Below are 26,632 nucleotides of genomic sequence, written 5' to 3'. Positions count from 1 at the left end.
AATTTTATAGATTATACTGATCTTATGAGTTGCAATAAAAATGGATTTCTTGATGATAGTGGTGGTTATAAATAATTAAAAATGATTGTTTTAGCAGAGGTTGTAAACTTTTTCTATAAAGGGTCATCTCGTGAATATTTAAGGTTTTGTGGGTCATATGGGCGTTACTGTTTACTCAACTCTGCTGTTATAGTGTACAAGCAGCCACAGACAATATATGAGTGATAGAGGGAGTGTGGCTGTGTTCCCATAAAACTGTTTACACAAACATATGATTCTAGACAATGTTCGTTCATCCAAAGAGTCTACAATACCAAACAGGGTTGTCTGGAAAGGGAGACCCCCTTGATTAATCTAAGACATCCTGTGTTGACTGGTGGTTCATCTTATACTAGCAATGTATGAGAGTGCTTTCTTTCCTACAGACTTATCAACAGTGTATGCAGACAAATTTTTGGGCTTTTGCTAACCTGATAGGTGAGAAAAGGTCATCTGGTGTAGTTTCAATTTGTGTTTCTCTTATCATGAGTGAGACTGAACATTTTTTCTTACATTAACCATATTTGTACTCCTTTACCTAAGAACTGTTCACATGTGTATATTTCTATTGGGCTGTTGGCCTCTTATTGATTTAGAGGAGCCTTTTTAAAATTAGGCTAGATTAGGTTATTTTGAGAGAGTGAGAGAGCGAGCGTGATTGAGGGAGGGGAGAGAGATAATCCCAAGCAGGCTCTGCACTGACAGTGCAGAGCCTGATGCAGGGCTGGAACCTGTGAACCATGAGATCATGACCTGATCCGAAACTAAGAGTTAGACACCCAACCAAGTCACTCAGGCACCCCAGGAGCCTTTTGTTAATGGGAGCTTAGCCCTTTTGATATAAGTTGCAAATATTCCCCCCCACCCCAACCATTGCCATTTACCTTTTCACTTTGCTTATTATTCTATACCATGCAGAATTTGGGGATTTGTGTCTGTTGAAAGTATAAATCTTTTCTTTTATGGCTTCTAGATTTTGAATCATAGTCAGAAATGACTTCCCTATTTCAAGGTTATAAAAGTTTCTCCTATGTTTTCTTCCATGCTCTTATGGTTTCATGTTTTACATTTAATGTCTCTGATTCTTTTGGAGTATCTTAGTTTAAGGGGTAAGCTATGGATCCAACTTTATCTTTTTCCAGATGACTACTCAATATTCATTAAAAGGTCTACCTTTTATAGTTACAATTGTGGTAAGCACAGCATAAAGATGATTCACTAAGCTGTGCTCCTGAAACTAATGTAACATTGTGCGTCAATTATACTCAAAAAAAAAAAAAAAAAAAAAAAAAAGGTCTACCTCTTAAATACCAGTTATCTCAATATCATTTTACTAAGATGTGTACCTTTTCCTTACTAATTTGAAATAATGCCTTTAACAGATACTAAACCCCTGCATACATCTAGGTCTATTTCTGGATTTTCTATTCTGTTCAGTTGGTTGCCTTGTTTTGCTTAATAAACTTTTGCTATATATTATCTAGTTGAGATAACCCCTCATTGTTTTCCTTTCAGAGTTTTCCAGATTATTTTTGTGTTTTGGTTTTTCAATATGAACTTTAGAATGAGCTTATCTAAGATTCCCCCAAAATCTTGAAGGCACTTTTTATGGGATGACATCACATGTGTATTAGGAACACTGACATCTTGGTATGTCTATTTATTCAAGTTTATTTTTGTGTCTGTCAGTGTTTTAAAGTTCTCCTCATGCAGGTGTTGCACATTTCTTTTTAAAAGTTTATTTCTATGTGTTTTATCTTTTTAGTTACTATTAATTGGGCTCTTCTCTTCCATCTTATTTTCTAACTGATAGTTGTTTGTGCTTTTACCTTCATCTCATTTCAACAATTATTTACCTGGCTATACAGTTATATCTGAACTTTGATCCATACAAGTAATCTCGAACTCAGTGTCACACTCTCTGGCTCAGTGAGTAGACTATGGCCTTATTCACTCTCCACCTGCTTTCTAATCTCATCAAGACCTCTGCTGCTTTGACTTGTTTGTTGTTTTCTGGTTTCCAGTCCTCTTCAGGCCTTACTTTACTTTTTGTCACTTTTTGGACTCTATGTCAACTCACCTGAATTAACAAACTCTCTCTCAGTTTTCCTCCTTCAGTTCCACCAGTCTGACAGGCTCTCAGCCTGGGCTCTACAAAGCCTTTCCAGGGGCGCCTGGGTGGCTCAGTCGGTTAAGCGGCCGACTTCGGCTCAGGTCATGATCTCTCGGTCCCTGAGTTCGAGCCCCGCGTCGGGCTCTGTGCTGACAGCTCGGAGCCTGGAGCCGGTTTCGGATTCTGTGTCTCCCTCTCTCTGACCCTCCCCTGTTCATGCTCTGTCTCTCCCTGTCTCAAAAATAAATAAAACGTTAAAAAAATTTAAAAAAGCCTTTTCAGTGCCAAGAAGAATGGGAGAAATGGCAAATATATGCATAGTTACTGGAAACCACAAATGCATAGGGCAAAATCTCTTCTGGACCCTCAAAGCTGCTTGGTAATCTCTTGATTCATTTTTGGTCAGTTTCTGTTGACCTTAGTAAGCTAAAGCAAGTGCTCCTCAAGTTCTGTACTTATCCTTCCCCGATTCCTTTATATTCAAAAAACAACCTTGCCTCCTACTTTGCCGAGAAAATAGAAATAACCATTGTGAACTCTCCCAAATCTTTCTTCAACAAAATTATTTACATAAAAAATCACCCTCATCTCCTTCTTTCCAATCCCACTCCCATCTCTTCTAGAACATTGCTTCATAATTTGTATCTATTTTCTAATTACCCCCTCTGTTAACTCCTCCCCTTCAGCATTACAAACAAGCTAAAACCATTCCTGCTTGGAACAATCCTCTTTGGACACTAGCTTCTATTCAAGCATATGCTTTCTATTGTCTCCCTTTATTATTCTGGCTTCTTATAAGAGTACTGCATACTTACCAGCTCTACTTGTTTACTTCCTGTTCACTCAAAATGTACTAACTGATCATTCTTATATAATCACTCTTATTAATATAATTATTAACTTCTTTGTTTCTAAGTCCACTGGACATTTTCCAGGTCTCATCTTCATCTGGAAGAGATTTCTAGATAAACAGGCATCAGTAGATGCCAAAAAGGCAAGCAGTAACCCAGAAGGCAAGCCAGAATTAGATCAGTTCATCAACGGAAATGTTTTGCCACATCCTCATCAGAGGAACCAGCCACTGTGTCTCTGTGTCTTACAGGATAATGCAAAAATGCAATCTGTCTTCTTGGAGGAGACTGCCAGGCTGCTGATTCCTGACAAGGAGGATATGAGGAAATCACTTGTTCAAGCCGATCTGTGAACCAAGAGCCTTAGGCATGCACATAATAATTTCTGGAAAATTTCCTAAGTTAGCAATTATTTTCTCTACCTGGGGGTCTGTGGATAGGGACATAATGGGAAAGAGCGTGGATCTTACAAATGGATATGTCTGTGGGGAAAAATATGTGCCTGAGGGAAAGAATAGCTTTGTCTTCTGCTGTAAGTTCCTATGCTGGCAATTCACCTGGGAAGGGAGTTTTCATTTTCTTCCTTTACTTTCTTACTTCCCAGGTTTCAAAGTGTGGAAATTCATAGAAATAACGTCACCTACTGTTGTCAGGGAAAGTGTTAGGGTTCCTGAAAAAATGTTTTAATTATTAGCCTCTACTTATGGAATGGCAGCACTGGTCAGACCAAAATTCAGGTTCAATGAGACTAAAACAGGAACAAGGATTCCTACCTAACATGACCTGGAGAACTAAAAGCAAGAAGGACAGCCAAGTCAAAGCCACACTGAAAAATAAGCTGAAGACTGAATGACAGAAAACCAAGTCTAAATGGGAAAACCAGGTGCCAGAGCAAAGAATCAGGGTGGACACTAGACACAGATGGCGTAGGTTAACTTGACTTAATAAACCAGAGTGGAAAATACCTAACTCAGTGTCTGGCATATGTTTAACAGACAACTACTTGCTAATATAACTGGGCAGAACACTGTAGGTGGTATGCCAACAATAGAGAGCTAAGCTTTTGGGTTTTTTTGGTTAAGAAGCCTCTCATTTAAAGAGTCCATCAACTGATGAATGGATAAAGAAATTGTGGTTTATATACACAATGGACTACTATGTGGCAATGAGAAAGAATGAAATATGGCCCTTTGTAGCAACATGGATGGAACTGGAGAGTGTGATGCTAAGTGAAATAAGCCATACAGAGAAAGACAGATACCATATGGTTTCACTCTTATGTGGATCCTGAGAAACTTAACAGAAACCCATGGGGGAGGGGAAGAACAAAAAAGAGGTTAGAGTGGGAGAGAGCCAAAGCATGAGAGACTCTTAAAAACAGAACAAACTGAGGGTTGATGGGGGTGGGAGGGAGGGGAGGGTGGGTGATGGGTATTGAGGAGGGCACCTTTTGGGATGAGCACTGGGTGTTGTATGGAAACCAATTTGACAATAAACTTCATATATTGAATAAAAATAAAGAGATACTTTAAAGAGAGAGTATAAAGTCAACAAATCCAGGTTTTGAAATAATTAAAATAATGGTATGACATTCATAAACAAAAATATAATCTGAAATCTGGGAAGATAATGTGGGTGAAATACTGAGGCTAGAAATATAGACATGGGAAAATGACACAGAAGGGCTATTTTAAAGCGATGTACTGCAGAGTTGAGCACCACGTCTGTAGGAATACATACCTTTAGAAGAATGAAAAGGGACAGAAGGTAGTGAAAGAAGCAGGTAGAGATACAAGACTGAGACTACAAGAGACAAGAATTGTGTGTATCACAAGCCAGGGTGGAAGAAAATTTCAAGAAAGTAAAGCCAACACAATCGAATGCAACAAAGTCATAGGAGACAATAACAATTTTTTTTTTTTTTTTTTTTTTTTTGCCACTGGATTTGACTGATAGGAAGTTAGCGGTAATCTCCAAGTAAACAATTTTAGTAGTACAGGTAGGACAGGGGTCATATCACACAGATAATCTAAAGAATTAAAATTCAGGTTATGGGTTTTAGGCAAATTTAAAGAATTTGATAATAAAAGGAAAAAGAATGAAAAGTAGGTAAAAATGGCAGAGGATCTTTGACATGGAAAAGAAAGATTTAAAGAATACTGAGAGAGGATGTATGAATAAAGCCCAGAAAATGTTATGTGGAGATTTACAACACCAAGGTATTTATGAATGTTAAAATTAATACCTTGAAAGTAACTTTTGTGTTGTGTAAATTTTTAAATAATAAGTATATATTATCTGTTTAATCAGAAAAAAATAAGAGAGCCATTTCCACTTTGGAAAAAAGTCAAACATAAACTGAATTTAAAAAGTCCTCAGTATTCTTTAAATCCCAGAGGCAGAGATTTGGAGCACACTCAGTTGAATATTTCAAAAGTGACTGCTTCTCTTTACTGAGCAGCAAATACCCAAATGCTTGCTCCTCACCTGCACGAATGTCCCCTGAGCTGCCTCTTTCCATCATCCATTGCTCCTCCTGCTCCAACTGACAGATCACCTCTGGCTTATAAAGTTGATGCCCTATTCATGGGAAAAATGTATGCCATAGAAGTTTATACTGGGAACAAAACTGTCTCTCAGAACTCATTTCCAACTTTTTTAGTCTTTAGAGCCTCTGGATTTGGAAAGGGGAAACTTCAGAGGCAGCAAAATAAAGCTTACTCATCTCAAACTCAACAAAGTCAAGACCTTTTACCTGAGGAGAAACAGCAGGAAACAAAGGTCCTCTGTCTCCAAGCATTGATTAGCATTCTGTCCTGGCCTGAACTATATTCACAAAAGCTTTGGAAATTTTCACTACTTAAGGAAACAAACCCCTTTAGAATGGTTTCTAGTTTTACAGGGGCAACATCCTTACCCAGTGCGACCAGATTCCTGTAGTTCTCCAGCATCACATCTCGGTAAAGATTCTTCTGAGCAGGGTAGAGCTGGTCCCACTCCTCTCGTGTGAAGTCCACAGCCACATCCTGGAACGTCAGTGATTCCTGAAATATCAAGAACACCCTGCTTAGCCAGACACTGCTTTTTACAGGGGTCCTTTGGGGAAAGGGCAAAGGTGCAACAGTGGCAGTGGCAAAGGTTAGGATGTCTGAACTGTTGAGCTGCCAGTCTTCAAGGCTCTCTCTTGAGTAATCTAGGTCAAAAATTTTAAAACAACAATTACTACCTGTCTATCATCTTTTAAGACAGACATAAAGACATGCACGAAATAATGCTTGCTTTTAAGTTTTTTACAGTTTGTTGCAAGGGAAAGACTCTCCTCACCTAAACAATTGAAAAACTATAGGAAATTCATGCTGTAAGATTTCAGAAACGAAAGAATCCAGGATCAGTAGAAATACTGAGGTGTAAGGAGGTGTCAAGTTGGGGGATTTTGTGTATTCTCAACAGATCCTTAATAGATTTTTAAATTTCAGACAGAATTAAGAGAAAGTATTCCAATGGGTTGGAAAAAAAAAAAAAAAGCAGCAAGGGCAAACAGGTTGAGAATAGAAGACACATGGTGCATGTGGGGATCAGAAAAAGAAACTACCTTGTTACAGGTAGGAAATTCAAATAAAAAAGGGTGACTTCTAAATTTCCTCCACTGTCAGTGCTTTTTAACAATCCTTTTGCTTTAAGGGACACACCATACAAACACAGGCACATACAAACAATATATATACCTCCCCCTCTTCCCTTACTACCTAACCGTCTCCCACCCCCACCAAATACCACCCATTTCATGGGTATAATAACTCCTCAACCCATCAGAATGAGTGTAGTGTTACAAATAAGTCTTTTCACCCATAAGGTAATAGTCGATATTTAAATACAGTTCTGGCATTTTACTTATATTAATTTTCATGCTTTGATAACATATCTTTCTAAAATATATTTCAATTAAGTGACATAGACAATTTAGAGATGAGTCACCAAGGCTGGAAGAAATTAAATAATTTATCCAAGGACATACAGCTAGTAAATAGCAGGAACTGGATTTTATCTTCAATCTTATTCTAAGACTATGTTTTTTCCATCATACCACAAAGATGTGTTTTCTGCTTCTACGAACATCTTCCCTCTTGTGACTTTTATTTCTAATTTCCATTCTACTTTCCCCATGCTTCTTGCATGCAGTACCAGGGTGAGGAAAACTTTTAATTTATTATAGTCTACATTTTTTAATACCTGCATTTGTAGTTCTTTTTTGGCTGTTTTATTTAGTACTTTTTATTTCCTTCTATACCTTCTAATGATTTTGCATTTGGTTACCTGTTTCTATTTTATTCTTTTTAAAAAATATCCTTATTTGAATTCTATTTTTAGGTAGATAATGTATTAATATTAATATAGTTCATAAACAAAAACATATAAAAAGGTAGTAAAAAAAAATCTCTCTCCCAGGCTTCTTTCCTCTCTATCCAGCTCTTGCTCCCAATAGATAATCACTATTTATAATTTTTAGTGTATTTCCCCAAAGTTCTTTATGCAAATATGAATATGGATTTTTATTTTCTCCCACTTTTTTTTTACCTCAAATGTAACATATTGTATAGATTGTTTTTTTAAATTTTATTTAAAGTTTATTTATTTAATTTGAGAGAGAGAGAGTGAGAGCAAGACCAGGTGCGTAAGCAGGGCAGGAGCAAAGAGAGAGGGAGAGACAGAATCCCAAGCAGGCTCCATGCTTTCAGCCCTGAGCCCTACTTGCAGCTCAAACTCACAAACTGTGAGATCATGACCTGAACTGAGATCAAGAGTTGGATGCTTAACTGACTGAACCACCCAGGGGCCCCTCATTATAGTTTTTAAACTTAAAAAATTTTGACATAATTTCAGACTTAAAGAAAAGCTGCAATAATAAAAAAAAATTCCTCCTTCTCCTCTACCTTTTTCTTTCTATAATTTTTCTGGACTGTTTAAGAGTAAGTTGCAGACATGATGCCCCTTTACCTCTAAGAAATTCAGTGTTTACTTTCTAAACAAGGGATTCTCTTATGTAACAACAGCACAATGATCAAAATCAGGAAATTAGCACTGACACAATACTGTTGTCTAAACTATATACTAATTCAGATTTCATGAGATGTCCTAATAATGTCCTTTATAACAAAAGAAATTTCAAGACCATGTACTACATTTGTCTTCTATCTTTTGTCTCTTTTACTCTGCAGCAGTTACTGAGCCTTTCTTTAAATTTCTTAACATAGATATTTGGAAAAGTATAAGCTAGTTATTTTGAGAATAAAACTCTGTTTGGTCTTGTCTAATGTCTCCTCACGAGTAGATTGACACCACACACTTTTGGCAGAGGTAGTACGGAAGGGATACCGGATTCTCGGTGAATCCTATCAGAAGGCACACATTATTGACTCGTTCCATTACCAGCAATTTTGATAATTTGGTTAAGGTGGTTATCTACCAGCAATTTCTACTAGAAAATTACTATTTCATCCTGAAATTTTTAAGTATCTTGTGGGGGAGATACTTTGAGACTATGTAAATATCTTGTTCCTTAAACTTTTATCCACTAGTTTTGGCACTGATACTTCTTGCCTGAATGAATTACATTTATGATGGTTGCTTACTTTTCTAATTCCATCATTCTTTGTATAAGTTGGCTTTCTATTGTGATGAAGAGGTTTCCCTTCTCATTCATTAATTTGTATCAGGTGGATTTATTTATTTTATTCAGTAATTTATAATCATTTACTATCACTATTTATTTTAATGCTCAGATTGTCTTAAATTTAGTTGGGAGGAGTCCTTCAAACTGGCTCTGTGTCCTTCAACATTTCCCTATCATTCTCTGAGCACTTTACTTTTTGGGGACAGAAAAATGTTCTTTCAAGGTACATTTTGTGCTTTTCTGTCCCAAGGATGGAATTAACAATTTCTTCAAGGATCCATGGTTCCTTCTAGTGGTCAAACACTGAGCGGCTCTGCTTCTAACCAAAGGATCTGTAGGGCTGCCGTGTATCATGTTCTGTTCTATTGGTCAAATACGGAGTGTTATGTCTACTTCCTCTTAATGGAGAATGGCATTTAAAAACCAAGATGTGGACCCTAGGTGTGTTCAATGCTACTGGAATGTTACTGCTTTTAGGCCTTCTAAGTGGTTGTACCTGGGAAATAGAGGTATGTATATAATGATGTATGTATACATGAACACAAATACAACTCCATAACCATTTCTATACTTAGCTGTATATATTATGAGATCACACTGATACCTCTAATTCCAATCCAACATGGCAGAGTTTATCATCTCTTTTCGTGCTAACTCATGCCTCTGCACAAAAGAAACCTACAACTTAGAGCTCTGTATTTGCAGTTGCTTTTGCTTTTAGCCTCTGAGTAGAGTCCAACAATTTAGGTTTAAAGGTTAACTCCTTTTTCTGCCTGATTCCTTAAGTGTGGTTATGTCAGTAATTTGAAATACAGTTTAGTTCATTTGTTTCTGCTTGTATTCGATTGTAGGCCCTCCCTGCAAACTCTCTCCCTCTCCCTGCCATTCCCTCTTTCTTTTTCACCCATTCTCATTCAAGCCCTATTGGCAACCAATCTCAGACTAAATTTCAACCTGGTGTTCCTTTTTTCTCAAATGAGCAAATATACATATACGTATGTTTTTATTTCCTCTTCTTTCGTACACAAAAAATAGTGCACTATAGATACTCTTGTATTTTGATTTTTTCACTGAACAGTTTATCCTGGAAATTCCTCCACATCAGTTCATGGTTATCTATCTCATTCTTTTTCATGGCTACATGGATGTCTCTTGTGTGAATGTTGCACAATTTATTTAACTAGTGTATTAAAAACACTTTAGTTATTTTCTACTCTTGCTATTATAAATAATGCTGCAATGAATTATCTTGTATGTATATTATTTTGCAACTGTGAACAAGTCTGTCTGATGAATCAATTTCCCAAAATAGGATATCTAGTAAAAGAATACATGAATCTGTAATTCTGATATATATTGTCAAACTGATCTTTTATAAAAGGGTTCTATCAATTTACATGCTATAACAATCTATTGTTGCATAACAAACTACTCCAAAGTTTAGTAGCTCAAAAGAACAATCATTTATTTTGTTTACAAAATCTGAAACATGGGCAAGACTCAATGAGATTAGCTCATCTTTGTCCCATTTGGTTTCAGCTGGGATGGCTCAACTTTGGGCTGTAGGAATCACTTGTAAGATGGCTTGCTCATATGGCTGACAAGTTGGCTGTCAGATGGTGCTCAGACAGGGGTCTCAGTTTCTCTCTGCATGGGTCTCTCAACAGGGTGCTTCTGACTTCTTCATGGGATAGTAGTTGGATCCTGAGTGTAAAATTCCCAAAAGGACCACCTTTTATGACCAAGCTTCAGCAGTCACATTGTTCACTTCCACTATAGTCACAAGCCTATGAAACTGCCCAGATCCAAGGGGAAGATACAGAGCCTTACCTCTTAATGGAAAGTTTGTCTTTCTTTCTTTTTCTTTCTTTCTTTCTTTCTTTCTTTCTTTCTTTCTTTCTCTTTTCTTCTTTCTTTCTTTCTTTCTTTCTTTCTTTCTCTCCTTTCCTTTCCTTTCCTTCTTTTCTTCCTTTTCTTTCTTTCTTTCTTTCTCTTTCTTTCTTCCTCTTTCTTTTTTTTTTTTTTAATTTTTTTTGGAGAGAGAGAGAGAGGAAGAGGGAGGGGAGAGAAAGAATCTTAAGCAGGCTCCACACTCTGTACAGAGCCCTGTGTGGGGTTCAGTCTCACAGCTGTGAGATCATGACCTGAGCTGAAATCAGGAATTGGATGCTTAACTAAGCCACCCAAGCTCAGATGGAAAAAGTTTTCAAGTCACATTATAAGAGGAGTCTGTGGGATGGGAGAGATTATGCCATTTGTGGAAAATACTCTCTGCCACAGTATATCTTCTAGAATATAAAAATTCACATTCCTTCCACATGCAAAATATACCCATCTTCGTCCCCTAAGCCCCCAAGTTTCATTCCATTATGGCATCAGTTTGAAGTCCAGGATCTTGTCATCTAAATTAGGTCCACATACAGATAAGGATCTTAGAGTGTAGTTCCTCATGTTTGGTTCCTTGAATGATTTCTGTCTATACTATGACCTGTGAACTAAAGAAGTAGTTATTTGGTCCCATCCTGAACTCCTCCCCCCACCCCCAATTTACAGTGGTAGGAAAGGCACAGAAATAATCACTGGAGGTATCCCCATTCAAGTAAATAGCCGTTCATTGTAGTTCTAAAATGTAGCTGAACTGTGCACATGTTGAGAGGTGTGAATGGGAAAGTTTCATTTTCAAATCCAGTAACTCTCGGTTTCTGTATATTTAATGGACCTTTTTTTAGCCTATATTTTTCCTTTTACATTTTACTTTAGGTAGCCAGAAGCTAAAGCAATCAGGGATTTCAATTTTCTACGTGAAAATCTCCTTAGATAGATCATTGGGTTCATTAAGTATATTTCCTATTTTCCTTATTATGAAGGTGACAACATTGCCCATTATTTCTTCTTTGAGGATGTTGTTTCCTCTTCACGTGGGCTTCTCCAAGGACTGTCTGGTGCTCTAAATGGCAAGGTAGCTGGATTTAGAGCAAGCATCCCAAGAGAATGAGGTGGAAGACTTATTGCTTTTTGACTTGCCTTTGAAGTCACAAAGCTTTACTTCCACTGGTCATAGACCTGCCCAGAGTCATCGGAGGGAATACACACCTCAATGTCTCTTGATGCAATGAGTATCAAAGTCACACTGTAAAGGAAGTGTTTCTGATGGGAGATGTTTTGGCCACTTTTCTGAAAAAGCAAGTTGCCACACACTTATACCAGCAATGTAAGAGAGTGCCTGTTTCCCCAAAGCTTTGCCAAGAGATTATTTGACAAGCTTGTGGAAAATATCAAACTCATGGCACATATGAAGCTTGGTGATAAAATATCAAGCTTCTCTAGTTTTATTTTTTTTTAAGCTTCTCTAGTTTTTTTTTTTTTTTTTAATTTTTTTTTCAACATTTTTTATTTATTTTTGGGACAGAGAGAGACAGAGCATGAACAGGGGAGGGGCAGAGAGAGAGGGAGACACAGAATCGGAAACAGGCTCCAGGCTCCGAGCCATCAGCCCAGAGCCATCAGCCCAGAGCCTGACGCGGGGCTCGAACTCACGGACCGCGAGATCGTGACCTGGCTGAAGACGGACGCTTAACCGACTGCGCCACCGAGGCGCCCCAAAGCTTCTCTAGTTTTAATTTAAACTTTCTCTTGTTATGAGTATATTTGACATTTTCTTTAAGATCTACCTGAATTTTCTTTCCTGTGAATTGTCTTTTTATGTTATTTGTACATTTTTTTATTGGATTAATAATCTCTTATTGATTTAGAGAAGTGTTTTATATATTTCAAAAATTAGCCCACTGTTAATTTGAGTGGCAAAATGTTTTTCATCATTTGACAATGTCTTTTTACTTTGCTTATAGTTTTCTTATCATGCAGACTTTTTGGGTATTTTTAAGGAGTTGAGTCCATCAATCTTTTCTTTTATGGTTTCTGGATTCCCAGTAATTATAAAACCTTTCCTCAGTGAAGGGATTCTTCCATTTTTTAAATTGATGTATAATTGAGATACATTATGTCAGTTTCAGGTATACAACATAATGATTTGACATTTGTATACATTGCAAAATGATCACCACATTAAGTCTATTTATCATCTGTCACCATACAAAGTTACCACACTTTTTTTTTTCTTGTGATGAGTTTTGCTTTCTTAGCAACTTTCAAATTTGTAATATAATATTATTGACTAAAATCCCCCCACTGTACATTACATCCCCATGACTTACTTTATAACTCAAAGCTTATATTTCTTGATCTCCTTCACTCTTTTTGCCCACCTCCCAACTCCCCTCCCCTCTGGCAACCACCAATCTGTTCTCTGTATCTATGAGTTTTGGGGCTTTTTTTTTTGCTTGTTCATTTGTTTTGTTTTTTAGATTCCAGATATAAGTGAAGTCATGTAATATTTATCTTTCTTGGACTAATTTCATTTAGCATAATACTCCTGAAGTCCATCTATGTTGTCACAAATGGCAAGACTGCATTTTTTTTTAAGGCTGACTAGTATTCCCTTGTGTACACACACACACACGTACATACATACATGTACACACACACTACATCTTTTTTAAAATGTTTATTAATTTTTTTTTTAAATTTTTTTTTCAACGTTTATTTTATTTTTTGGGACAGAGAGAGACAGAGCATGAACGGGGGAGGGACAGAGAGAGAGGGAGACACAGAATCGGAAACAGGCTCCAGGCTCCGAGCCATCAGCCCAGAGCCCGACGCGGGGCTCGAACTCACGGACCGTGAGATCGTGACCTGGCTGAAGTCGGACGCTCAACCGACTGCGCCACCCAGGCGCCCCTGTTTATTAATTTTTGAGAGACAGGGAGACACAGAGTGCAAGCAGGGGAGAGGCGGAGAGAGAGGGAGACACAGAATCTGAAGCAGGCTCCAGGCTCTGAGCTGTCAGCACAGAGCCTGATGCAGGGGTCCAACCCATGAACTGTGAGATCATGACCTGAGCCAGAGTCTAACGCTCAACTGACTGAGCCACCCAGGAGTCCCCTACATCTTCTTTATCCATTGATGGGACATTTAGGTTGATTCCATATCTTGGTTATTACAAACAATGCTGCAAAGAACATAGGGGTGCATATATCTTTTTGACTTTGTGTTTTTGTTTTCTTCATATAGATACCCAGAGGTGGAACTGCTGGGTTGTATGGTAGCTCTATTTTTAATTTTTTTAAGAGTTTATTTATTTATTTTGAGAGAGAGAGAGAGAGGGAGGGAGGAAAGGACAGAGGGAGGGAGAGATCACATGCATGAGCCAGGGAGGGGCAGAGAGAGAGGGAGAGAGAATCCCAAGCAGCCTCTGTGCTGTTAGCATATAGCTCGATGTGGGGCTTGATCTCATGAACTGCAAGATCATGACCTGAGCTGAAATCAAGAATTGGACACTTAACTGCCTGAGCCATCCAGGTGCTCCTATTTTTAATTTTTGAGGAACTTCCATACTGTTTTCCACAGTAGCTGCACTAATTTACATTCCCACCAACAGTGCACAAGGGTTCCCTTTTCTCCACAGCCTTGCCAACACTTGTTAGTTTTTGTCTTTCTGATAATAGTCAATCTGACAGGTGTGAGGTGATATCTCATTGTGGTTTTGGTTTGCATTTCCCTGATAATTAGTGATGTCGAGCATCTTTTCATGTGCCTATTGGCTTTCTGTATGTCTTCTTTGGAAAAATGTCTATTCAGATCGTCTGTCCATTTTTAAAATCAGATTGCTTGTTTTTCTGTTACTGAGCTGTATGAGTTCTTTATATGTTCTGGATATTAACCCATTATCTGATATGTTATTTGCAAATATCTTCTCCCATTCAGTAGGTTCCTTCTTATTTGTTTTATTTTATTTTTAAAAAATATTTATTTATTTTTGAGAAGAGAAAGCAAGTGGGGAGGTTCAGAGAGACAGGGGGACAGAGGATCTGAAACGGTGTCTGCTCTGACAGCAGAGAGCCAGATAGGGACTTGAACTCACCCGTGAGATCAAGACCTGAGCTAAGGTCAGATGCTCAACTGACCAAGCCACCCAAGTGCCTTAATATGTACCTTTTTAATTTTGTTGATGGTTTCTTTCACTGTGCAGAATCCTTTTAGTTTGATGTAGTCCCATTTGTTTATTTTTGCTTTTGTAGCCATTGTTTCTGGAGTCAGATCCCAAAAAATATCACTAAGACCAATGTCAAGGAGCTTACCATCTTTTTTTTCTTCTAGCTATTTTATGGTGTCTGGTGTTACAACTTCCATTTTTTCTTGTAATACTTTTAGGCTTAATTTTTCATATTTAAATCTTTGACCCATTTGAAGACTATTCTTTTTGTTCTTCCAAGTTTTAAATTCCAAATAGTTAACATACACTGTAATATTAGTTTCACATGTAGGATTTAGTGATTCATCACTTACATAGAATACCCAGTGCTCATCACAAGTGCCCTCTTTAACACCCATCACTCTTCATCACCCATCACCCATCATCCTCCCACCTACCTCCCCTCCAGCAACTCTCAGTTTGTTCTCTAGAGTTAAGAGTCTGTTTTATGGTTTGTCTCTCTCTTCCCACCTGCCCCTCCCATGTTCACCTGTTTTGTTTGCAGACTATTTTGATGTAAAGTATGAGGTGTGGATTCAACTTTACCTTTTTCCAGATGGCTCTCCAGAAATGCCAACATCAATTATTGAATAAACTATCTTTTCACCACTGGTTTGAGATAACAATCTTCATCATATGAAAATTTCTATTTTTCTTTCTTTCTTTCTTTTTTAAAGTTTACTTAATTATTTTGACAGAGAGAGAAAGAGAGAGAGAGAGAGAGAGAGAGAGAGAGAGAGAGAGAGAATCCCAAGCAGGCTCCACATTGTCAGAGCAGAGTCTGACACAGGGTTCTAACTCATGAACTGTGAGATCATGACCTGAGCTGAAACCAAGAGTTGGACACTTAACTGACTAAGCCACCCAGGAGCCCCACAAATTTCTATTTTTCAAAAAATATTCAGTGCTTCCTTATGTGACAATCATGGTGCTTGAGTGTCATAGATCCTGGGTCTAGAGTTCTCTCTTGTTCAGTAAGAATGCAGGTCGCAGAATTAAAACGCGAGAGAGGCTAATGTTCTGAGGAGACAAGAGCCCTGAGTAAGGGTCCTTGCTTTGTTTTTATTAAAATCAGAAGTCTTATTGTTGGAGAAATGAATAAAGTGCTGCACTAAAGATGGCCGACGGGACTAAAACAAGCTCTGGTCTCTAGCTTAGAGACCCCTCTTTCCGGGTTCTTCTTGCCCTGTTTGCTGTGAGCATGAAAACCCCCACAGATATGGAAGCTGACAACTATAAATTACCCTTCCCACTTGCATTCAGGCTCAGATCTTTGGAAAAAGTCTCCTCTGAGCCCGCCGGTGTTAAATAAATCTCTGAACCACCAAGATCTCCAAGTGCCACTTGTTTTTTCTGCCAGTGTTCCAGCTTGGTTCTGTAACATATTTGGTTGCCTGACCAGGAAACCCAACCATGCTGGCCCATTGTTGCCACCGGTTTGGAAGAACGGTGAGGCAGTGACGGAGCGAGGAATCGCAAAGGAGAAGGCGCGCCCTGCCTGAATTTTGGCAGTCTCCTATTTGGTCGCCTCAGGCTGGCCCCGCTCCATCGTTCCCACCGGACTCAAAGAGACTGGTAGGTGAGGACCTGGACCCGACGTCAGAACCGGTAAGGCCGGGGCCCCAAAGTAGTCAGGCCCATCCAAAAGGGTGGATGGGGGACCTGATCACTCCCCAGAGACGTTAGCGCTCTCACGGATAGAAAATTTTGCAGGAGGGAATGTAATAGCCTCTGGTGTGTGTGTGTGTGAATGTGCGGCTCAGCCAGGCTTGCCAGTCGAGTTTGAGTTTGTAGCTCCATGGACAGGCACCCTTAAGGTCCCCAAAAGTCTACGGAGTCTGAGTGGGCTTTCCTGTATCGTGGTGAAAGCATACAGTCCAGGGCGGCATCAGGATAGACTCCAATTGCAAGTCACAAAGCTGAGTCCACTACAGCCAAGCCTCACCTAAAGTTTCCCTTGGGAACGCGACCAGTGGAGTATCTGATTGGTCCTCTCATCTGAGGGGATACCCTCCCTTTGTCTGTCTCTGCAACACTGAACACGAGAAAGGAATTAATAATGAGGTCAAAATAGAGTAAGCCTATGATTTTAGAGGTCATGCTCAAAAATTTTAAAAAGGGATTTTCAGGTGATTATGGAGTCAAAATGACACCTGGGAAGTTAAGGAACTTTTGTGAACTAGAATGGCCCATATTCAATGTAGGATGGCCCCTGGAAGGGATATTAGATGCTCAAATAGTGCAGCAGGTTTGGCTGATAGTCACTGGGAACCCAGGTCACCCTGATCAGTTTCCATACATCAACTCCTGGCTTGAAATTGCCTGAAATCCTCCGCCTTAGGTGCAATTCATCCATAGCAAGCAGAGCCAGGCAAAGGTTTGAGCTGTTTTATCCAAAGACTCACCCAGGTAGCCAAAGAAGCAGAGCCAGGCAAAGGTTTGAGCTGTTTTATCCAAAGACTCACCCAGGTAGCCAAAGAAGCAATCCACCACTCCCCTAGTGTTTGCAGGAGACCCAGAGGAAGATCCCATCTTTCCACCACCTTATGACTCACTGGGCTCCCTCCCCCCTTCCCCTGAGCTTGAAACTCCCCGCCCCCCGTCTGTCTCTCCTCCTCCACTGCTGCTGCCACCCATCCCTCCTCCCCTCCCAGACCCAGAGAACCCTCCCTACAAGGGCCAGCAGCCAGACTGCGCCCCAGACCCAGACCTAACACTCTCCAAATGCCTGTAAGGGAGACGAAAGAGCCTGAAAGACAGAATGAGGACAGAATAGTCCAGCCCAGCTGTTCCATGATGTATTATTATCAACCTTTCTCTACAACCAACCTCCTCAACTGGAAACATAACACTCCATCATACTCTGAAAAGCCACAAGCAATGGTCGACTTGATGGAGTCCCTCTTCCAGACCCACCAGCCGACTTGGGAAGATTGTCAACAGTTACTCTGTACTCTGTTTAATACAGAAGAAAGAAGAAGAATGAGAGAAACATGACAGTACCTAGAAGATCACGCACCTCTGGGGATCAATGACCCTGCTGTCTGGGCTCAAGCTGCTGCCCCTGATTCAATGCCCAACATGGGATTTCACCACAGAAGGAGGACAAGCCCACATCTGACAATACCAGGAAGCCCTCCTTCGGGGAATCTGAACTAGAGCCAAAAATCCCATGAACATGACTAAAATATTGTCAGTCACACAGCCTGGGGTGTCTCCCAGACACTACTATGAAAGACTATGTGAGGCATACCGTGTATACACTCCGTTTGACTCCCAGGCACCAGAAAGTCATCAAATGGTAAATACCTCTTTTGTGGCACAGGCTTCCCCAGATATCAGAAGAATACTCCAGAAGTTGGAGGGCTTTGCTGGGGTGAATATCACTCAGCTGATAGAGGTCACCAATAAAGTTTTCAGGAACAGATAAGTTGCAGCCGAAAGAGAAGTGGAGAGAAGACTAAAAAGAAGGCCACCTTTCTTGCAGCAGCACTGAAAGAAATAGACACTGCAAAGATGGGAAGACCCCAACCACCAAAAAGGGGGAAGCCCAGAGCCCCCTTAGCAAAGGACCAACGTGCATACTGCAAAGAGAAGGGACACTGGTAGAATGAATGTCCGAATTGGAAGGGGCCCTCAAAACCCAGCTGATATTGGGAGGAACCTCGAGGCGAGGACCTCATTGGTCTGGCCAGGATAGAATCAGACTGAGGGGGACCGGGCTCTTTCTCTCTTGGCCCCCATGAGCCCACGGTTGAAATGAAAGTAGGCAGCTGAACAATAACTTCCATGGTTGACACTGGGACTAAACACTTGGTTGTTACTTCCCCGGTAGCCCCTTTCAGCCAAAAGACAGCAACCATACTTGGAGCTACTGGGACATGGGCGATACAAGAGCCCTTCTGTCAAGCTCAACAATGTGAACTTGGGGGTCACAAGGTCTGGCATGAGTTCCTCTACTTACCTGACTGCCTGATTCCTCTCCTGGGCTGAGATCTGCTCTCCAAACTTGGGGCCAGATAACTTTTGAACCCACTGGACACACTAGCCTCCAATTAAACCCAAGGCAGAAGGAAACCCTGGTCTTGGTGATTACCCTGCCAAGGGAAGAAGAATGGAGACTATTCTGTGCCCAAGCCCTACCCTGTAACCCCTCAGAATTCAGGCTTACATTCCCTTCTGTATGGGCTGAAGATAATGCACTTGGACTAGCTTGGAGTCGGGCCCCCATCATTGTTGACCTGATCCCTGGAGCCCAACCTCAGAGACAAAGGCAGAACCCCTTCCACTCGAGTCTAGAATGGGTACACAAGAGCACCTGACCAAGCTCAGAGAGGAAGGTATTCCAATTGAGTGCCAATCAGCTTGCCAGTCAAGAAGCCAGGAGGAGGATACAGACCAGTACAGGATTTGAGGGCCATTAATAAAGTGACTGTTTCCTTACACCCAGTGGTTCTGAACCCATGTACTCTCCTCAGCCAAATTCCAGGGTCAGCCAGATGGTTTACATGCCTCAACCTAAAGGATGCTTTCTTCTGCCTCTGCCTGGCTCCTCAAAGTCAACCACGGTTTGTCTTTGAATGGACTGAGCCCGTTACAGGGTGCCAGATGCAGCTGACCTGGATATGACTTCCCCAAGGCTTCAAGAACTCACCCACTTTTTTGGGGGAAGCATTAGCTACAGACCTCACCAACTTTCCAAGGGAAACCACAGGGTGTGTCCTCCTCCAATATGTAGGTGACCTCCTCCTTGCCACCGACACCCAAGAAGGCTGTATGAAAGGTACCAAGGCCCTCCTGCAGCTCCTATCCTACTTGGGGTACCGGGCCTCTTGGAAAAAGGCACAGATTTGCCAGCAGCAGGTCCAATACTTAGGTTTCCTCCTCACAAAAGGAAAAAGAAAACTAGGACCGGAAAGGAAGAAGGTTATCACCACACTGCCACAGCCCCAAACGAAATGAGGCTTGTGTGAATTTTTAGGGGCTGCAGGGTTCTGTCGCATTTGGATCCCTGGATTCTCAACCATAGCGAGGCCCCTCTATGACCTGTTGGGAGGGCCAGACTGGGAGCCCCTCGCATGAACTGATGAGGCAAGGGCCGCTTTCACAGAAATAAAGTTGGCTCTGGGACGAGCCCCAGCCCTGGGTTTGCCCGACACAGAAAAGCCCTTTAACCTCTTCGTACATGAAAAGGACAAAACAGCCCTTGGAGTGCTCACTCAGAGCATGGGGCCTTGGCAATGGCCAGTGGCCTAACTGTCAAAAAAAACTTGATCCTGTGGCTGCAGGATGGCCACTGTGTCTCAGAGCGCTGGCAGCCACAGTCCTGCTCATCAAGGAGGCAGACAAACTCACACTGGGACAAACACTTAATGTTAAGGTCCCACACGCGGTCATGTCCCTCATGAGTACCCAAGGATATCATTTCCTCTTCAATTCTCAGCTGACACAATACCAAGGACTTCTCTATGAAAACGCAAGGGTCACTCTCAAAACAGTAAGAACACTAAATACGGTCACTTTCTTTCCGACGGAAGAGGGAGAACACGACCATGACTGTTCCGAAGTAGTGGATGAAGTCTACGCCAGCCGCCTGGACCTCCAAGACCAGGCTATAACAAACCCAGAGATCACCCTGTTCAGCAATGGGAGCAGCTATTTACAAGAGGACAGCCAAAGAGCAGGATATGAAGTAACCACAACCACCGAAGTTCTGGATGCCGAGGCTTTGCCGGAAAGATGGTCGGCACAATGAGCTGAACTGTAAGCCTTAAACCCCAGCCCTCATCCTTAGCAAAGGTAAATGAGTTAACATCTACACTGATTCCCAGTATGCCTTCGCTACTGTGCATGTACATGGGGCCATCTATAAAGAAAAAAGACCTCCTTACTGCAGGGAAAGCTGCAGGGAAAACTATCAAAAACAAGGAAGAAATACTAAAGCTTCTTGAGGCTGTTTGGCTCCCAGACAAGATAGCTATCCTACACTGTAAGGGACACCAGAAAGGAGATGACCCCATATCTCAAGGAAATTCCCTGGCCGACAAAACAGCCAGAGCGGCCGCCTGTGGTTATCCAGGTGAAGCTCCTCCCTACACTATGACTCTTGCACCCCAGAGGGAAGCCTCCCCACCCCTGTACGCAAATGAGGAAAGAAGTTGGGCCTCAACAGAAGGGGGCACATTAAGCAAAGAGAGATGGTGGGTCATGCCAAATGGGCACATCTTTGTCCCGTTGTCTATGGGAAAACACCTAGTGAAGGAATATCACCAACTCATGCACCTAGGGAAAACTGCACCAGAGGCCATCCTCAAAAAGAACTACTATATCAGCCAGCTGCTGGCATTATGCCGAGCTGTCAGTGAACGATGTGTAACGTGTGCCAAAAACAATGCTTGGTCTGTCCCACGGCCCCCGCCTGGCACACAAAGGAGGGAGGCCACCCCTTTCGAAGATTTAGAGGTGGACTTTACTGACATACAACCAAATAAAGGATTCAGGTACCTTCTTGTAATCATCTGCACATATTCGGGATGGGTCGAAGCATTCCTGATCAGAATAGAATGAAGTCGCGAGGTGGCCAAAGCTCTTCTACGGGAGATTGTGCCTCGGTTTGGTCTACCCTTAACCATACACAGTGATAATGGACCTGCGTTTGTGGCAGACATTACACAAACCCTGACAAAATCCCTTAACATTACCTGGAAACTGCACACTGCTTACCGACCCCAGAGCTCAGGGAAAGTAGAGCAGATGAATTGAACCCTCAAGGAAACCCTGGCTAAGTTCCACCAAGAGACTAATTGCCCATGGCCAGATTTACTACCACTGGCCCTCTTGCATGCCCGATGCATGCCTGGGGCACTAGGATTCTCCCCTTTTGAGTTATTATATTGGTGACTCCCCATGTTTAGGAAAACTCTCAGGAGACCTACACCAGATTGGAGATAAGGGAATAAGAGAACAGCTCCAGACCTTGGGGGTAGTCCTAAACAAGTTACAGAGATACACCATAGAGAGGGCCCCAATTTCCTTAGGGACTCTCGTTCACCCCTTTCTGCCAGGAGACTCTGTGTGGGTCAAAGATTGGAAGAGGGAACGTCTTAAACCACGGTGGACTGGGCCTCATACTGTTATTCTAACAACTCCTACAGCCCTTAAAGTTTCAGGTATTACCCCATGGGTCCATCAATACAGAGTTAAGAAGGCCAGCTCAGAAGAACCCACAACTTGGCGAAGTGATCCAGATCCAGTCAACCCGCTTAAACTGGCCCTCAAAAGGGACACTGGCCCCTGAGACCTCCAGCCCTGCTCCAGCCACACCCTGGCTGTCCTGCGCATAGCAGAAGCTTGAGGAATCAACATGTGAACCTAGACCAGGGGTTTGGATGCAACTCTGCCAGCCCTTGCCCCTTACTGGTGTCATAGCACTAATCTTACATCTTTTAAAAATTATTTTTTTTACACTTATTTATTTTTGAGACAGAGCACAAGTGGGGGAGAGGCAGAGAGAGAAGGAGACACAGAATCCGAAGCTGGCTCCAGGCTCTGAGCTGTCAGCACAGAGCCCGATGCGGGGCTCAAACTCACGAACTTCGAGATTGTGGCCTGAGCCGAAGTTGGACGGTCAACCGACTGAGCCACCCAGGTGCCACCTAATCTTACTTCTTACTGTTGGGCTGATAGAGACTGCACCAACAAGCTGGACATGAGACAAAGGATGCATGCTGGGTATCACATACCTCCTCTGGATGGGAGGATTATTAAGTATTGCCTGCATATTATGATAACCTCTCTCACCCTCTCAACTGTTGCTTACCAACTTTGCTCCCAGGATTGTTATGTGACAATAAGGGGGTCAAGGGTGTTCAGCGCCTTCACCTCCCTCCACAAAGATTGCTACAAGGGAGAAACACTCACTCTCTGTCAGTCACCCAGTGCCCCAAGGACTAAGTATTGGACGCAGAGATAACCCAAAATGTCAGGAACCCATGTCACAATAAGGGCCTCCAGAGAGGGAAGCTTGCTACCTTACCTTACCTTCCTCAATGAGGGATCTCGGACGGGGGAGGGATGCAAGACACGGCCCTTCAAAACTTATAAAGGATACCCAGGATAGGGTAATATAAGCCATAAAGGTGACCATTCCCCCAGCAGCCTACCAGGGTTTGAACCTTTCAGCCTTCAATCAGATGTTTACCAATTCCCCACTCCAGTGTTGGACTAACACTACTCTACAAGTCCTCCATAAAATAGATAATCACACCCAAACCTGCTGGATGTGTTTGCCCCTCAGCAGAAGGGCTTACTTAGCCACTCCTATCCATTTGACTTGTGAAGCTTCTGAAAATCTCAAAACCAACACTTCTGTCTTAATTGGACCCCTGGCCCCTGGGATCCGTCTCACAAATGCTGACAATCTAATCTGTACAGTCCCTGAAGGTATGAATGGTAACTCTCTATACAGAAGAAATATAACCTTAAAGAGGAATACAACCCTATGTTCAACCCCTGGGTTGTTCTATCTCTGTTCTAATTCGGCCTACCAATTGCTTAGAGGCCAACTGGACTCAGATATGTTATTCCGTCTTCCTAACCCCAGAGATATCCATATACACTGAAGATCAGTTCCTAACAGCCTTTAGCCCCAAGTCCTGGACTAAACAGGTAATCCTGCTACTCATTCTGATAGGAGCAGGAATTGAGACAGGAATAGGGACTGGAATAGGGGGCACAGGTTCATCCGTACCATAGACTATCTCAAGAGCTGAATGAAGACATGGAACAGGTGGCAGATTCTCTGGTAACCTTACAAAGCCAAATAAACTCTCTGGCAGCAGTGACCCTCCAAAATGGGCAAGCCCTCAACCTCCTCACTTCAGAAAAAGGAGGGACTTGCATCTTTCTGGGGGAGGAATGTTGCTATTTCATAAATCAGTCAGGAATAGTTACAACTAAGGTTAAGGAGCTCAAGGAAAGAATTCAACATAGACAACAGGAAAATATCAATCAATGGAAAGGATGGGATCTCACGGATTGGGCATCCTGGCTTTCTGCCCTGATGGGGCCTCTCCTCTCCATAATTTTACTTGTATCCATTGGCCCCTGTATACTGAATGCCATGATACATTTTATTGAAAACACTGTTGCTTGCCAACCTACTGCCCATATCTTAGCCTTCTGAGAGTACCAACCTGTAAAACTGAAAGGTGATGCCTACTAAAAGTTTTTTTAAAAGGCATCAAAAGGGGGAATGTTGGAGAAGTGGATAAAGTACACCAAAGATGGCTGATTGGACTAAAACAAACTCTGGTCTCTAGCTTAGAGACCCCTCCTCTGGGTTCTTCCTTTGTTTGCTGCGGCATGAAAACCAACCCCCCTCCCCCAACACACACACAAATATGGAGGCTGATAACTATAAATTACCTTTCCTGCTCGCATTCAGGGCTCAGATCTTCCGAGAAACGGTCTCCTCTGAGCCCGCCGGTGTTAAATAAATCTCCAATCCACCAAGGTCTCCGAGTGTCGCTTGGTTTTTCTGCCAGCGTTCCAGCCTGATTCTGTAACAAACTGACTGAGCCACTCAAGGGCCCCTTCTCCACCTAGTTTTAAGTTATTATTTTCTATCATCTACAATGTGGTAGTAACTTTCTAAGTGGTTCTCTCCCCCTTCCTTTCTTGCCTGTCAAAAATTCATTTGTTATATAGCACACATCTGGGTGATCTTTAAAGTGGAATTCAGCTAATTATTATGTTACTGTCCTGCTTAAATTCCCCCAAGGCTTTCTACCTCATTTTGAATAAAACCCAAACTTTTCTTGCATAAGAAAGTCCTGCATACTTAGGCCATGTATACTTCTCCAAGCTTATCTCAAGTCATTCTCTCCCTCCCTCCACTCCAACAATGGTGGCCTTCTTTTAACTTCTCAAATATACCCATAGCTTTTACACATGATGTTAAATGCTCTTTTTCACTTCTTTTAACATTTGTATAACCTTTACATTTCACCTTAAATTTCACTTCCCCAGAGAGTTTTTTCTTGATTCCCTAATGCACATTCACAGCCTCTTATTCTTATTTTGTATAATAAACACCTCAATTTGCAAGTGAGTGGACGTTTCTGTTAGACTCTAAGCAACTTGGATTTAGGAACGTCTATTTTGCTTACTGATGTATATCTGATGCCAAGCACAATTTCTGGTACATAGTAGCTGCTCAAAAAATACTTGATGAATTAACCATCTTTCTTTTTTCTTTTTTAAGTTTATTTTGAGAGAGAGAGAGAGAGACAGAGACAGAGACAGAGACAGAGAGACAGAAAGCGAGCGCTAGCAGGGGAGGGGCAGAGACAGAATCCCAAGCAGGCTCTGTCCTGACAGCGCAGAGCCCAACACAGGGCTCAATCTCATGAATCATGAGATCATGACCTGAGTTGAAATCAGGAGTCTGTCACTTAAGTGACTGAGCCACCCAGGTGCTTCTGAATCATCTTCTTTCTTAACATAATAAGTGGTTCTGGAAAATGAAAACAAACTTCTTTGGCTAGAATGCCAAGAGGCAGATATGTCACCTTAGTTCTTGATGTCTTTCTATTCCTGTCTGTGGGGAGCCTTATAATTAAGAATAAACCTAATAAATCTATTCCCTGCAACCCAAAGATTCCCAAAGCACTAATGTACCAAATAAACGCTCAGCTCCAGCTGCCAGTCTTCTTATTGTCCCTGCTCTTGCACAAGTTTTATTTCCTGTCTGCAGTGCTCCTGTCTACTTCAGTCCCCAAATTCTACCCAATATCAGCACAAATTCAAACTCTATCTTCTTCATGAAGTCTACCCTCATCATTCTGGTCTCAAACAGATTTCACCCTTCTCTGAGTACCTAGTGTATTTTGTTGCATTCTACACTCATAGGAGCATCCAACATTACACTTTTGTAAGTGCTGTATGGTGTAGACCTGTAAAAATCTCCTCCAATGAATTTATTGGCTACCTACAGATAATGATTATTTCATATAATTTGGGACAAGAGAAGTCCTCCTGATGAGGGAAACAAAGACAAGAAAAATGTAGTTTAAATTAAATCCCCTCACAGCTTGCAGACCACTGATAGATACCAGAGACCTGTAGTGTATAACATTCTTCAAGGAGTTTGTGGCTGCCTTAATGCATTAATGTTTACATTTCATTACAATGTAAAAGCAACCTTATCTTGACAATAGCTAAGTCTTCAGGGTTCAGTAAGACCCTGCTTTCACCATACAGAAATTCCTTAGAAACTAATGTTTTCTTCATCTAACCCCGCTCCCTCCACAAACTTAAAAGTATATAATCAGTTGCTCCTCCCAATCCCAGTGCAGCTCTTTCTGCCCATGGGTCCTGTCCTCGTGCTTAAATAAAATCACCTTTTTGCACCAAAAAAAAAAAAAAAAAAAAAAAAAAGACACAAAATGTTACTAGAGACAACAAGATCAGTTATTAATAATCAAAGGCTGAATTTATCAGGAAGATGTAAGAATTCCTAATCTTTATGCTGCTAGTAACACAGCTTCAAAATATGTAAGGCAAAAACTTGACAGAATAACAAAGAGAAATAAACAAATTTAGAATTAGAGTGGAAAATTTTTACATACCTTTCTCATTAATGAACAGAAGGGAGCAGAAACATGAATAATTAAAAATTTTGTTTAGTTTCTTTCCCCCATAGCTTTATTGAGGTACAATTGACAAATAGAATCGTAATATATTTAAAGTGTACAAAGTAATGATACGATTTACGTATAGATTGTGAAATGGTTACCACAATCAAGTGAATTAACACACCCATCACCTCAGATAGTTACCTTTGTGTGTGTGTGTGTGTGTGTGTG

General features: G+C 41.3%; 1 protein-coding gene across 3 annotated transcripts in view; it reads right to left on the bottom strand.

The window, feature by feature from the left end:
- ZNF713 (zinc finger protein 713) overlaps window positions 1-26,632 on the bottom strand; it is a 71,734-nt gene that overhangs the window by 31,281 nt on the left and 13,821 nt on the right. For all 3 annotated transcript variants that reach the window (XM_049638733.1, XM_049638731.1, XM_049638732.1), the window contains exons 3-4: window positions 5,921-6,047; window positions 5,491-5,583 (exon numbers count right to left, since the gene is read on the bottom strand). In XM_049638733.1, the coding sequence (XP_049494690.1) occupies window positions 5,491-5,583; window positions 5,921-6,047 (220 nt within the window). The remainder of the gene's footprint in view (window positions 1-5,490; window positions 5,584-5,920; window positions 6,048-26,632) is intronic.

The sequence above is a fragment of the Panthera uncia genome, chromosome E3 (assembly GCF_023721935.1).
Source record: "Panthera uncia isolate 11264 chromosome E3, Puncia_PCG_1.0, whole genome shotgun sequence".
NCBI lineage: Eukaryota > Metazoa > Chordata > Mammalia > Carnivora > Felidae > Panthera > Panthera uncia.
Note: the sequence above shows the minus strand (reverse complement) of the source record. Positions and strands in the feature narration are given on the sequence as shown.